This window comes from Equus caballus, chromosome 4, assembly GCF_041296265.1.
Source record: "Equus caballus isolate H_3958 breed thoroughbred chromosome 4, TB-T2T, whole genome shotgun sequence".
Lineage (NCBI taxonomy): Eukaryota > Metazoa > Chordata > Mammalia > Perissodactyla > Equidae > Equus > Equus caballus.
The window spans coordinates 78018510-78032038 of NC_091687.1; the positions used below are offsets into that span (position 1 = coordinate 78018510).

The following is a 13529-nucleotide window of genomic DNA, read 5'->3' on the forward strand; positions in this document are numbered from 1 at the left end:
ACTCACCACTACCTATGCCCTTTCCTTAGACACACACACATGCACACACACACACACACACACACACACACAGCCCTTCCTCCATCCTCCAGTTTGGGATGAAGATGTATCAAAGAACAAAGGAGAAAAATGAAAGGAGAAGAAAAGATGAAGAGAGGGAGGGTGAATAGACGGGAATTCCAGAGCTTTGTGATCAACTTTGGGAAGACACAATTAAAGCCATTAAAAGGAGAAAGAACAGAGTAACTTCTTTGCTCCTTAAGGCTTTCTTGAGCCTGTGAACAGGGCTTCCCCTCTGAGTGTGTGATACTGTCTGTGTGAGACTTTATTAAAAGATTGGCAACTGAGCTAACATCTGTTGCCAGTCTTCTTTTTTTTCTTGTTCTCCCTAAAGTCCCCCAGTACATAGTTGTATATTCTAGTTGTAGATCCTTCTAGTTCTGCTATGTGGGATGCCGCCTCAGCATGGCTTGATGAGTGGTGACAGATCCGTGCCCAGGATCCGAACTGGCGAAACCCTAGGCCACCAAAGTGGAGCATGTGAACTTAACCACTCGGCCACTGGCCCAACCGCTGTGTGAGACTTTAAACAACACCTTCTGGTGGATGTTGCTGAAGCAGTGGTACCCATAGAGGTGCCCTGCCATGAAGTTTGCATTTGGAATCCACACGTGTTCACTATTGCCCACCAATCTATGATTTCAAGTTCAAAATAATGTATGGGTTAAGGAAAAGAAGTGAAGGGTGACGGTCTTTTTTAATACCACTGTGACTGTGGCCGCAAGGTTATACTTCACATAGCATCACCTTCCGAGGCACCAACTACATGCTGCTACAGGGAGAAACTTTCCTGATCTTGGCCTTGACGTAAATGCAGTAAGATTAGTAGAGAGTTTGGTAAGGGCCTCAGGGACTTTGGCCAGGGAGTAGGGTGGCCCACACATTGAGGTTCTGGTCAGGAACAAGAGGAGGAGATGAGTAAAGAGTCTCACTGCACAATGGTAGGATGGAAGGAGGGATAGGAGGCGATGACAGTGATGGCAGGCTAGAATATAGTCATGGGTTTAAACAATATATCGGGCACAGCTGACGGACTCTGGTTTCATCCTTCTTTCACCTCTCCCGGCCCTCCACTAAGACATTCCTCAGCCTGTTCCTGTTTGCGTGTGACACTGTTAGCACACAGACCGTAGCTCTTATCGCCTACAGGAAGAACTGCCTCTGTTTTATTGGTTAATGCAGGGTAACCGGTGTTCTGTCTTCTGAGTGTCTCTTGTATTTCTATGAGTAAGTACTTTGAAATTTGTTTTCTTTTAACTAAATAGAGAAAAGCAGAAAACCTCTAACACTCAGCATTACAATGTGCCTCGCTTGGAACAACTTTTTTAATGAATCACTCTGTCACTCCTGGCTGTGACTGAAGTGCAATATGAAGGCTGCTAACCGAAACCACGTGGACTTGGTCTGTTTCAGATCTGATTCACGTTAGGAAATGATGATAAAGAAGCAAAAGTTTTAACACTTAGAATTCCACAGCCCCTATTGTTGTAGAATTCTGAGTCTTTTGAATCCTGGGGAGACCTTGAGAGGAGAGTGGATATATATTTATTTTATTTATATATAAATGCATTTGTACATGTTTATAAATCCATACACACATATACGTATAATATATTCTGCTCCAAGTATTTATCTCTTCCCTCTTCACTAATCTAACTTCTGTCCCGTCAAGACCTGGCTCACCTTCAGCCTCTGCCATGAGCCTTCTCTAGCCGTTAGTGCCACACTGATCTTATCCTTTCCTAATCTGATAGCATTTACTACCTGTACCAGTGTTTTTAGAACTTATCTATCCACTGTGTTCTTTGCCCTTTGCAATATTACTAGCTGTTTTGTGTATCTGTCTCTTGTCTTCCTGTGTGCATGGTACCTTCAAGGGACATTGAGGAAACAGACTGGACTACAGGTAGAAGCATTTGCTAGGGTTGGCAAGCTGTGGCCTGTTTTTGTACACTTAGCAAGTTAAGAATGGTTTTTACATTTTTTAAAGGGTTAAAAAATAACACACAGGCAAAAACTAATGTATGCTCCAGAAACCCTGTGACACTCAAAGTCTAACATATTTGCCATCTAGCCCTTTACAAAAAAAGGGTGCCAACCCCTGCTTTAAAGCATAATGAAAAATAATAGTAGACAGGTAACAGGTCCAACCTTACTTACTAGCTGTAAGTAATTCTATTAGATAGGTGTGAGTGTTTCCATTTTACAGAAGAAGACCCGAAGGCTTGTTAATCTAAATAATTAGAATTTTAGTCTTTGTCTTTATAGGCGTTATGAAGAATCGCTAGACCATCAACAGCAAAAATAGTAATAACTATTTATGTAAGGGCAAGGACTTGGGTCTTTTTTGTCTGCTACTGTATCCTTCTAGCACCCAGAACAGTATCTGTCACATGGTATGGTTTTGTATTCGTTTCCTAGGGCTTCCATAACAAATTACCACAAACTTTGTGGCTTAAAACAACAGAAATTTATTCTCACATGGTTCTGGAAACCAGAAGTCTGAAATCAAGGTGTCAGCCAAGGTCGTGCTCCCTTTGATGGCTCTAGTGAAGAAGGCTTCCTGGCCTCTTAGAGTTCTGGTGGTCCCAGGCAGTCCTTTGGTTGTGGCAGACAACTTCAATCTCTGCCTCCATCTTCACGTGGCCATCTTCCCTGTGTGTCTCTATGTGTCCTCTCCTCTTGTAAAGGCAACGTTCATTGAAGTTAGGGCTCACACTAAATCCAGGATGACTTCATCTCAAGATCTTTAACTAATTACATATGAAAGAGCCTGTTTCCAAATAAGGTCCCATTTTGAGGTTCCAGGTGAACATGAATTTTTGAGGGGACACTATTCAACCTGTTACAGGTCTCAGTAAATATTTTTGAATGACTGAATGAATGAAGGAAGTAACCATTTAATATATAGCTGGTACTGGATTAATTTCATTTAAACCTCAAAACAATTCTGTTATATAGGTATGTGTTTTTCCATTTTACAAGTGAAGACCTGAGGCTTGGAGATCTAAGTATCCTCTCTAAGTTCTCACAGCTGGTAAGGGCAGGGCCACACCTGAGCCCAGGCCCTTCTCCAGTAGGCTAGGGTGATTACCACTGGACATGACCAAGGACGTATTTGGGGAACATTACACTAAAAAGTTATAGGAGTGGACTTGAGGAAGGAGATTCTGGAATCAAGGAAGTCAGATTGTAGGAAGCCAAGTATGAGATTTCCTTTAATTCAATAGAAAAATATATAAGAGTTGATAGGTGGATATAAACAATAAAAGAAAAGGAAGAGTCAAAGATAGATGAGATCTCAGATTGAGGGAGAGGGTAGCTATTGATGCCATAAAGAAATAGGAAACTAGAAGAGGGAGTCATTTTGGAAAAAATGATGAGTTTGAATGTCACCAACGGTACATGCAAACTTGGCCTGAAGGCAGTTGCAGAGACAGGGCTGGTCCTCAGAAGACAGAGTGCTGCTAGGGTGTGAAGTTAGATCATTGCCACGAGGCAGCATCCATCACCTCATGAATCACCAGTGTTGAGCCAGCGGCTGGCTGGCCAGATGCCTGATTATGCTACGTTCATGGCCATCTGAGGTTCTGCACACAGCCAGAGAAGATGCCCTTTCTTCCTTCCTAGAGAGGAAGCAACTCTTCCTTAACTGCCCCTCAGCTTTGCTCCCCTGCTAGAACTCCAACTGAGGTCTCAGGTTGTTGTGAACCATGGCTATTGAAGCCGTGAGGCAGGATTACTTCAAGGGGAGTTCGTGGCAGCAGAAGTGTTGGGGCAGCTTTTTTAAACTGTGCACTGAGCACAGCATCAGACCAAGTCCTCTTCATAGTGCAAAACAACGTAGTCAGATTCTTAGGGTTTGACTACACCACCCTAACAGTCTGGCTTTGTATTAAAGACCCCAAAGAGAAGCGTCTGCTCTGTCAGAGAGTTGACTCTTCTGCATTTTACAGAGAATCAGTCTTCATTGTTGAAATCTTAGACATCTGAGAACAGACTGAGAGAAGGTAAATATGTCTGAAAGAAACATAACCAGACACTGAAGTTCAAAGCTCTGTGCTTCTGCCTGCGGTCAGTTCCACACCACCCCCCTCCCAGTCCCACTGCATAAAGAGAGCACATGAATGAAATTTAGGGAAATAAGCTAAGTGGAATTCCTGAAATTAAAGCAATTGAGTTTTTAGCCAACTATATGAAAAGCCCTAGGCAAAGAGGAACTTGCTATTTTGAAATATGTATCCCCCTGAAAACCACAGAATTTGTACAAAGTATAATTATGAATAAAGTTTATATTAAATTGCTTCAGTTAATTATGGGCAGGGAGGGAAGAGAGCTGGTATGAGTGAACTGGCAAAGATTTTGCAAGATAGCACGTTTTTAAAAATCTGTCTGCAAGACTGATTTAAATTATCTATAGATGAGGTAAATCTGTCCTATAGATCAGTTAAAAGAATCACTATTTTAAATATATCACATCCTTAATTATACTGAATTAAATGTAATTGCATATTCACTGCATGCATCATAATGTTAATTAGGGGAAACATTTTGAATCAAATACATTAAGCTATATACCACTTCAGTTTTCTTTTTATAAAAAAGGTGTATGTCTGAGGTAAAAAAAAGCTGGCAAGTTCTCATGAAAAGTTAAAGAAAGACTAAATTAATTATTGTTTCAAGGCTTACAGATTCTAGAGTAATTCCTGTTATTTAGCCCTATGACAGTATATAAGCTGTTGAGTTACGGAATCAAGTTTGTAACCAGTTTTAAAAAAAACAAAACTACTTACCACTGATCTCAGAGTTGATGTCATGTAATTATTTTAGAAAGAAATAAGTCTTGAAAAATTAAATGTTTTTCAAAACTTCTTTTAGAATAGGCATATGTATCCAGAATCTATTTAGGTTTTGGAGTAGCCTCTGGTGGGTGGGGGATGGTGACTGCTTACTCATGGCGTCCTAAACATCCTGAGCAACCATTTGTTTGTTGTTTGTTGCGGGCTGATGGCAGTTTGGCGATTCCAAGCCCAGGGGAAGCTTTGGAAAGCCATCCATAGATCCAAGCGTGGTGGAGCTGGAAGAGAACTTTGAGATCACTTTGCTCAACCCTTCCCTTTACAGACAAGGAGCATGTAGCCTAGTGCGGTGGTGAAGATCCTGAGGCCATGGCCTAGGTTTAGTCCTGGCCCTGCCGCTGCTGGTCATGTGACCACTCTGTGCCTCAGTTTCCTCCTGGGATTCAGTGAATTAATATTTGGAAAATGCTGTGGAACAGTGTCTGACACATTGTGAGCACTACGAACAAATATTTGTTAAATATGTAAAATGAAACTCAGACCCAGAGAGATCAAGTGATTTGCCTGAAGTCACTCGACTCCTCACATTCTAGCTGGGTAGCACCAGTCCTGTCTTGTAGGCATGCTGATTCTTCTTCTCTACCAGGTCCTCAGACCATCCCTAGAGTGTGGATCCGTCTCAGAAATATGTAGGAACCTGTAAGTAAGTGGCATGATGCAGCATGGATTTGAAATCAACAACTAGGATTCAAGCTCTGAATTTACTGACAACTCTCTGAACCTCAGTTCCTTCATCTGTAGAAATACGATGTTCATAACAAACGCAAGTCACAAACTTGTTGAGAGGATCAGATGAGATAATGTACTTGGGAAACCATAATCCACTACGCAGATGTTATTTAATATTATTAGTATGAGTTCCTGTGAGCTGAGAAAAGCCTTGAGAATGTTTCAGACCTGCTTAGGACATTAAGGAATTGGAGTGGAGAGAGTTCTCAATAGGCTCTCTACTTTCTCACTTCCCATTTATTCACTGCTTTCTTTTAATTTTTTTTCTTTAAATATTGGCACCTGAGCCAACGTCTGTTGCCAGTCTTTTTGTTTGTTGTTTGTTTGCTTTGTTCTTCTCCCCAAAGCCCCCCGGTACATAGTTGTATATTCTAGTTGCAGGTCCTTCTAGCTGTGCTATGTGGACGCTGCCCCAGCACAGCTTGATGAGCAGTACCTGTCCACACCCAGGAGCCACAGCGCCGAAACCCTGGGCCGCCGAAGTGGAATGTGCAAACTTACCCAGTCGGCCATGGGGCTGGCCCCTAAAATTTATTTTTAATATAATATATTCATATATACAAAAGAATCATGTACTACATAATGTATATAATGTATTTGTGTTGTGTGTGTGTGTGTGTGTGCATGTTTGAAAAATAAAACAAATAGGGATTTTTCTATCACTGGGCTTAAAGAAGAGACTATTACCAATGCCTTTGCAGCCCCCTCTGCATCCCCCTCAGTCATGTCCCTCTCCCTCCTAGAAAAGTGGGTAAATAGCAATTGTAAATTGTCCATCTTGCTCTTGCCATTAGTTGCACTACACATGTGTATATGTCTGAACAATATATTGTATTGAGTGAATTTTTTTTCTGATTTCTCTTTTCCTCTTGACTCAAATCTCAAGCTACATGGTATCTTCCTGTACCTTATACTATCCACTTTGTTTTTTGTCACTGTCTCCCCTCCCCTACCCAATAAAGCACATTACTTCCATCAGTCAAAAGACCTTGTAAAGAGAGACTTTAGAAGAGAGCCAGGCTTCAGGTTTACATGAGCAAGGAGCGGATATCAGTGACTAGCGGGAGGCGGGGCATCAGCTGCCAGAGCAAATGCAAGAATCCAAGGATGGGAAGGGTCTTGTGTCAGGATGGCCACTCTGAGATTCATTTCTGTCCTAGATGGTCACCCGACCTTCACCTTAATGGAAGAAAGACTAAAAGCATAAATCGAGACAGGTTTGGATGCCGTACTAAGGAATTTGGACTTTTCTTGAAGGCCTTTGGGGAACAACTAAAGTTTTGAAGCCGGGAGTGATGGCTCCTAACTGCTGCAAGGCAGTTGAGATAGGAGGCCAGAAGGGCACTGAGGAAACATCTCACCTGGGGCAGGGTGTAGGTGTGGCTGGAGGGCTGCACAGGAGAGACTGCAGATGGGGTTTAGCAGGACTTAGCCGCTAGTTGGATGTGGGAAATGCTAGAGAAAGAGGAGTTGGTGATGACCGAAATTTCACAGTTACCTGGATGGAACATGGTGATGTTCATTAACCTAAATAGGTAACAAAGAGAGCTAGACATGAGAGCCAAGCTGATTAGAACAGCCCAAAATGCGAGTGGTCATCCCTGTGCTGTTAGCCAGAAAAACATTAATTCCAGCCTTTCTCTCAGCAAAGGAATCAGGGGTCAGCAAATCTACATTTCCTACTTGGAAGAGTTGTAAGTTTTTTACATGTTAAATGATAACTTCTGTTCAATGATTCCAGCTCTCTGAGAGTTGTGACTTCTCTGACTTTCATTTTTTCATATAAAATGAGGAGCTGGAGTAAGATGGTCTCGAAGGCCCTTTCCGTTTTTGTAATTGTGCAATTCTCAGAACTTTGCCCAGAATAGTAAACAGTAGCAAAAGAAATGCATGAGCTTGAGAATCAGAGAGAACTAAATTCTAGTGCCAGTTACAGTGAACTGGACACTGTGGCCACACCCTTGGCTGCCCTGAACCACCTCCTCCTGGAAATTGAGCGCAATAAAAGCTCACGGGGCTGCTATGAGTCCGGTTGATGTGAAAATGCCCAGCTCAGTGCCTGGCACAGTGAAGGTGCAGGGTAAAGATTCATTTCCTCCCTCCCTCCCTTCCTTCCTTCCTTCTTCCTCCCTTTGTTACTAAAGGGAGAGCATTAGTCTGGCTCCCCAACTCGTGCTGGGGTGAGACCTTCTCTGTAGACTCTTCTGCGGTGCCCCAAAGCAGCTGTTGTACCAGAGAACTGCTTTCCACCAGCCTTGCTTAGTTTTACCCCAGAGCACAAGACCTCCTGGCTTTGAGGGAAGTGGCAGTGGCAAGGAGACCTCTGGCAGCAAGTCTGTAGTTGCTCTTCCAGCTGGACCCAATCCTGCCCCAAATGCAACACCCAGGAGCTAACTGTGTATCACACAGTAGAAGCAGCCACCCCAGCATCCCTGCACAAGTAAGCAGCAAACATGTTCGCTCATTATCTTTAAGGGACGTAGTGAGTCAGACTGAGCTTTAGTGATATTTGCACAAGGCTTTACCTTTGCAATGCTGAGGCTTTGTAATGGTTAAAGTGCTACTCTTCAAGCTCAAAGACAGCCTGCGGCTCTGCAGGCCAATTCCTGCCACGCTGACCCCAGTCATGGAGTTTATCAGGATTCTCCGAGGGAAGAGACAACAGTAGTCCCCTCTCCTACAGTGAACCCTGGAATGTCACTCTCTCCTGGATGCTAATGCCCCTACCCCTCTCCTGTAGATCTCAGCTATGGAGAAAGTGAAAAAGAAAAAGGTGGGGCTCCCCTGGCTTATGAATTTGAATGCCACCTGAACCTGACATGATGTTTGTTTTTTGGCTCCAAATTGCACAATTTTTCAAAGTAAAGGAGTTCCGTAGATCCTAGTCCAACATTGTGCAATGTTTCTTTACTGAGGAATTTGTTTTGGGGGGAAATAGAGACATAACTTAATCCTGTCAGTCCTGGAGGAGGTACCGTTTAGAGAGCTTGTTATTTCCTGAAGGAGCAACCTTGAAATGCACAATATAAATGTTACGTTAACTCTGAGGCTGAGTTCTACATTTATGCCTTACATGTGAGGAAACAAACACAGAGAAGCTGAAGTTCTCCTCATGCTGCTCTCCTGCCATTTAGAAAAGATCAGCGAGTTCCCGCAGGTTTGCAAACACTCCAGGATCCCTCTCGCCTCCATTCCCCAGCTCACCTTGCTCAGCAAGACAGACCACAGAGCAAGCTGGGTAGGCAGACGGGCTTTCTCTCTGGTTTCTTTGCATATGCCTTAATTTTCCAGCAAGTTGTTACTAAATACCTACTGTGTGCTGGGCATGATACACAAGGAGGATCAAAGATGAATGAGACAAGCCCTGTCCTCTTGTTAATTGAAGGCTGCTATTAATTTACAGTGTAAAACTCTACTCCACACACAGCCAATTGTTTTCCATCCCAGTGAATCCATTATATCTCACCAGCACCGAACCCCAGGTCAAGTTTGAGGCTTTCAAGTTCCCAGAATGCCACCTAGACGTAGAAAAAAGTAAGAACGAGCAAGAGAAGGAACAAAACCACAGAAGCTGGCCCTGGAGAGCAGTCACTTCTAGAATGGAAAACTTGGGATGGTGTTTGATTTAAAACTGGTCTCTGCTCCTTTAAGTAGCTTCGCTTAGCTCTGGCTATCTCTGCAAAATGGGCGATTGATCACCGATAGAAACTTAATTACCAGTTAATAGGTTACTATTGAATTGCTGGTACATCTCAGTTATCTGCTACTCCTAAGAGCAATCTACAGTACTTTAGTGAAGAAAAGCTTCTAATTAAATAGTGAAATTGCACTCATTAATATATCAAAATAAATGTCTAGAACTAGGGCATTTTATTAATTACAGGAGTCCGTAGGTTTAGCATCTGTGAGATTCTCTGCTTGCTCATTTATCGCCATTTAAAATGAAGAAACAGTTGTCACCAAATAAAACAGCATCTTAGGTGATTTTTAACCTTTAATGTCAATAGACATAAAAACTTTGCATTCTATGTGACAGAAGTCTGATGTTAAGAAGTAGGGTTATTTTACATAAGGATAACTAAATTTTTTATTTCAGTTTGTTCTTAAACATTAAATTGGTTTGAAATATGCTGTGACAACTTTCTGATTATTATAAATATAATAGGGCAATAATAGAGAATTTCTCATCTTCAAATCATTTTCCTGGACTTGTAGCTGCATCCAAAGGTGTGTAGAAATGAACTTTTTTCCTCTTTTTCTTCCAAGTTAGATTTTGTTTTCATTAATACATCTTCTTGCCCCCCATTTTCTGCCCCAAATTGACCAATTCACAACTATCTTGTTAAGACAGTCAAGATCCAGTTCCTTTATTTGTCCCTTACAAACTGAAACTACCCCATTCCTGAAAAAATAGCTGTCGTAAATTGGTTCATATCTCCACACTCACTCCCCATCTACCCGTAATTGATTTACGTACTTGTTCATTCATTCAATTAATATTTATTAAACATCTACTATGTGTGATATTTCATCTACTGCCAGCGATATAGTGGTGAACAAGCAGGGTCCCTGATCGCAGGGAGCCACTTGCGACAAGTCTCACATCAATCATATATCACGCAAGCAAATAACAGTTGCAGCTGTAATGAGTGCTAATGCCACATAGATAAAAGGTATTATGACAGTCTACAATAGAAGCCTTTGACCTAGAAACATTTAACTTCAGGAAATGATGACAAGCTGAGATCTGAAGGAGGTATAGGAGTTAACAAAGTGAAAGAGGTGGAAGGAGCATTCCAAGCAGAGGGAACAGCATGTGCAAAGGCCCTATAATGGAGGACACATGGCATATTTGGAGAACTGATAGAAGGCCAGCTTACCGGAGCACAGAGAGCAAGGGAGAGCATGGTCCAGGGTGAGTCTGGAGATGTTGAGTAGGGGCCAGATGATGTAGGGCCCAACAGGCCATGTTGAAAATTTTGTCCTTGATCCTGAGTGCAATTGGGAGACATTAAGTGTTTTAAACAGAGTAATATGATGAGATTTGTGTTTTAAAAAGAAAATCTGGAGGCGAGCCCAGTGACGTAGTGGTTAAGTTCGCACACTCTGCTTCAGCAGGCCCGGAGTTTGCAGGTTCGGATCTTGGGTGCAGACCTGGCACTGCTGCTCAAGCCATGCTTTGGCAGCATCCCACATGAAATAGAGGAAGATTAGCACAGATGTTAGCTCAGGGTGAATCTTCCTCACCAAAAAAAAGGTAGAAAGAAAATCTGTCTGCAATATAGAGAAGGGATATGGAAAGAGATTGGATGAGATTGGATGTGGCAGGTCCAGTTGAGAAGCCATTGTAGTAGTCCAGGAAAGGGATGGGGTGGCTTGGATGAAGGGTGACATGGTAGAGACAGAGAAAACTGGATGGATCCAAGAGATAGAAAATGCAGTTGGTGGAATTGGTGATGGACTGTATGTGGGGAGGAATCAAGGGTGACGCTTAGATTCCTGACTTGTGCACCTGGAGGAGTGGTAGAGCCACTTGCTGGGATGCATTTTATCATAAAATCAGGCATGGAGGAAGATTGTGATTTCTACCTTGGTCCTGTTGAGCCTGAGTTCTTTGAGACATCTGAATGCAGGTTTCATAGGCAGTTTGACATATGCCACTCAGCTCCGAGGAGAGGGGTAGCCTGGAGGTCCCAACGTGTGTGTCAGCTAACTAGTGATAGACGTCACAGGAGAGACTGAGATTGCCTGGGGAGTGTGAAGGGTGAGCGGAGGAGCAGCCCGAGGCTGGAGCCTTGAGAGACCCTGACACTGATGGCCAAGCATGGATGGTCCTGCAAAGGAGACTGAGAAGTAGAGGAAACTGGCAGACTGAAGCGTCAAGGTGCAAGGAGGGCTCCACAGTGTTTAACTGTCATATATTACTGAACAATATTTTTAAAAATCTTTCCCTTTAAAGTTGAGCCTAAAGGATAAATACCTGATTGAACCCTTAATTGCTTTTTAGTAAGCTGGCTACTGAGGGATTTGATGTGCCGCTTTTACATTTTTTGAGCCTTTTCACCCTAACGATGACAAATACTTAAGTGGTATTCTCTGCATGCTGGGTTGTGTGGTAAGAGAGCTCTATAAACTAGCCCATTTAATCTTTACAACAGCTCTATCAGCTAGGCATATTTCTGTAATTCCCTTGATTTTACAGATGGGGGAATTGAAACAGAGATAACGTGAATTTCACAAACAGAGAGAGATTATAGGGACTGTGGAAAGTAAATAAGCATTGGGGACCAGGTTTGATGCAGGCACTTGGGTCTGGGCTTTATGCTCTGGGGGCTCCCCATGAAATATCTGTCACCCACCACCCCCCACTATCTCCCTGCACACAGATGCACAAAGGCACACTTTTTAAATTACAATGTCCTAGTGTGACTCCAACGTTCATGATTATTTTAGTTGAACTTCATCTCATTGGACTTGCCTACTAGAAGCATTCCCTTTCTGTCCAGGGCTGAGACATTTATGGTTTTGTTTTTCTTTTAATAGCACCAGCGAAGTTCCATCTTTAGGTATGCACATATTGAACGACAGTCCAAATTATGATAGTAAGGTTTGCCCTCAGTTTAGGGTCTATATATACACAACAGCACCTAGCAATACTGGAGCCATTTAGGTCACTAGAAATATTTCTGCCTGTCTGGAGCTATTTGCACAGTTATCCTTGCCATTTCCCTCCAAGCTCTGAAAAGACACACCAAAGAGTTTCTTACCAGCTTGTTCGCATCTGGACTCATTAATTCTATGACTACATTTTATTCCAGACACTTTTGAGAAATTCATCAGGCTGTGAAGTGCGCAATGATGAATATCGAACGGAGTTTACCACAGCTTTGCAGCGCGTTGACTTGTTCATGGGCCAATTCAACCAAGTCCTCTTGACATCTATATCCACCTTCATTAAAGGAAACCTCACTATAGCTAATCTTGGGACATCAGAAGGTCGCTTCATGCAGGTAAATGCTTTCTGAGAGTGACTGTGTGTCTGTTTTATCTGGATTTATGCAGTTAATTTGTATTTGTTTTTGTTTTTGCAGTAAGGTGTTTGCAAATATTGTAAAGTGAAAATCACAGTAGAAGCTAGAGACACAGACTGAAAGCAAAACAATGAAGCCTGGTCCACTTTTTAGGAAGTGTATGGCCTGTTTTTGTTAAATTCATGAAGCTTTCAGTTTAAATGTGGTTGCTTTAATTTTCTTGCCCAGAATGGTTTGAGTTTGGTTTTTTTTTTTTCCATTCATGAATTCTATCACATGATTGGAAAATAAAATGAAACAATTAAAGAACTTCCAGGCGATGTTTTCCTATTTCAAGGGAAGCTACAGATCAAAGGAGAGCTATTGTGTGAACCGTGCGCCTCCATGAGAAGAAACATTCACATCATTGAGAAATATTGGCAGGAGTTAGGAAGGGACGTTATCATCAAAATCCCATTGTAACTCCAGCTCTCCTGATTCTGCAAAATGATGGGCTCAGACACAAAGAAGTTCAGATACTGGGGGAAAAAATACCCGGATTTTGTTAAGAAATGCTCTTAATGGATAGCAACAGTATTTCCATACAATAAAAGTTCACATTTCAGACTTGCAGTTGTTGTGTTTCCTAGATACAAGAATTATAGCACTTTGCAGAAATGAAAATGCTCTTGTGTTGGATCTGTCTTATGGCTTTAATGGTTATTAAGTAGAGCTTTCAACCTGAGTTCATTAGTAGATTCTTGATTAATGCAGGATGACGATGGCATCTATGGAAATGTTGACTTTCCACAAATACTAGAAGTATCTTTTAAAGAGAGATGCTTATTTCATAATTGTCTGGTATAAGTAA

General features: G+C 42.1%; 1 protein-coding gene across 2 annotated transcripts in view; it reads left to right on the forward strand.

Annotated features, from left to right (window-relative positions):
• Window positions 1–13529, forward strand: part of MET (MET proto-oncogene, receptor tyrosine kinase) — a 113166-nt gene that overhangs the window by 42323 nt on the left and 57314 nt on the right. For both annotated transcript variants that reach the window (XM_014739000.3, NM_001114147.1), the window contains 1 exon segment: window positions 12467–12658. In XM_014739000.3, coding sequence (XP_014594486.1) covers window positions 12467–12658 — 192 coding nt within the window.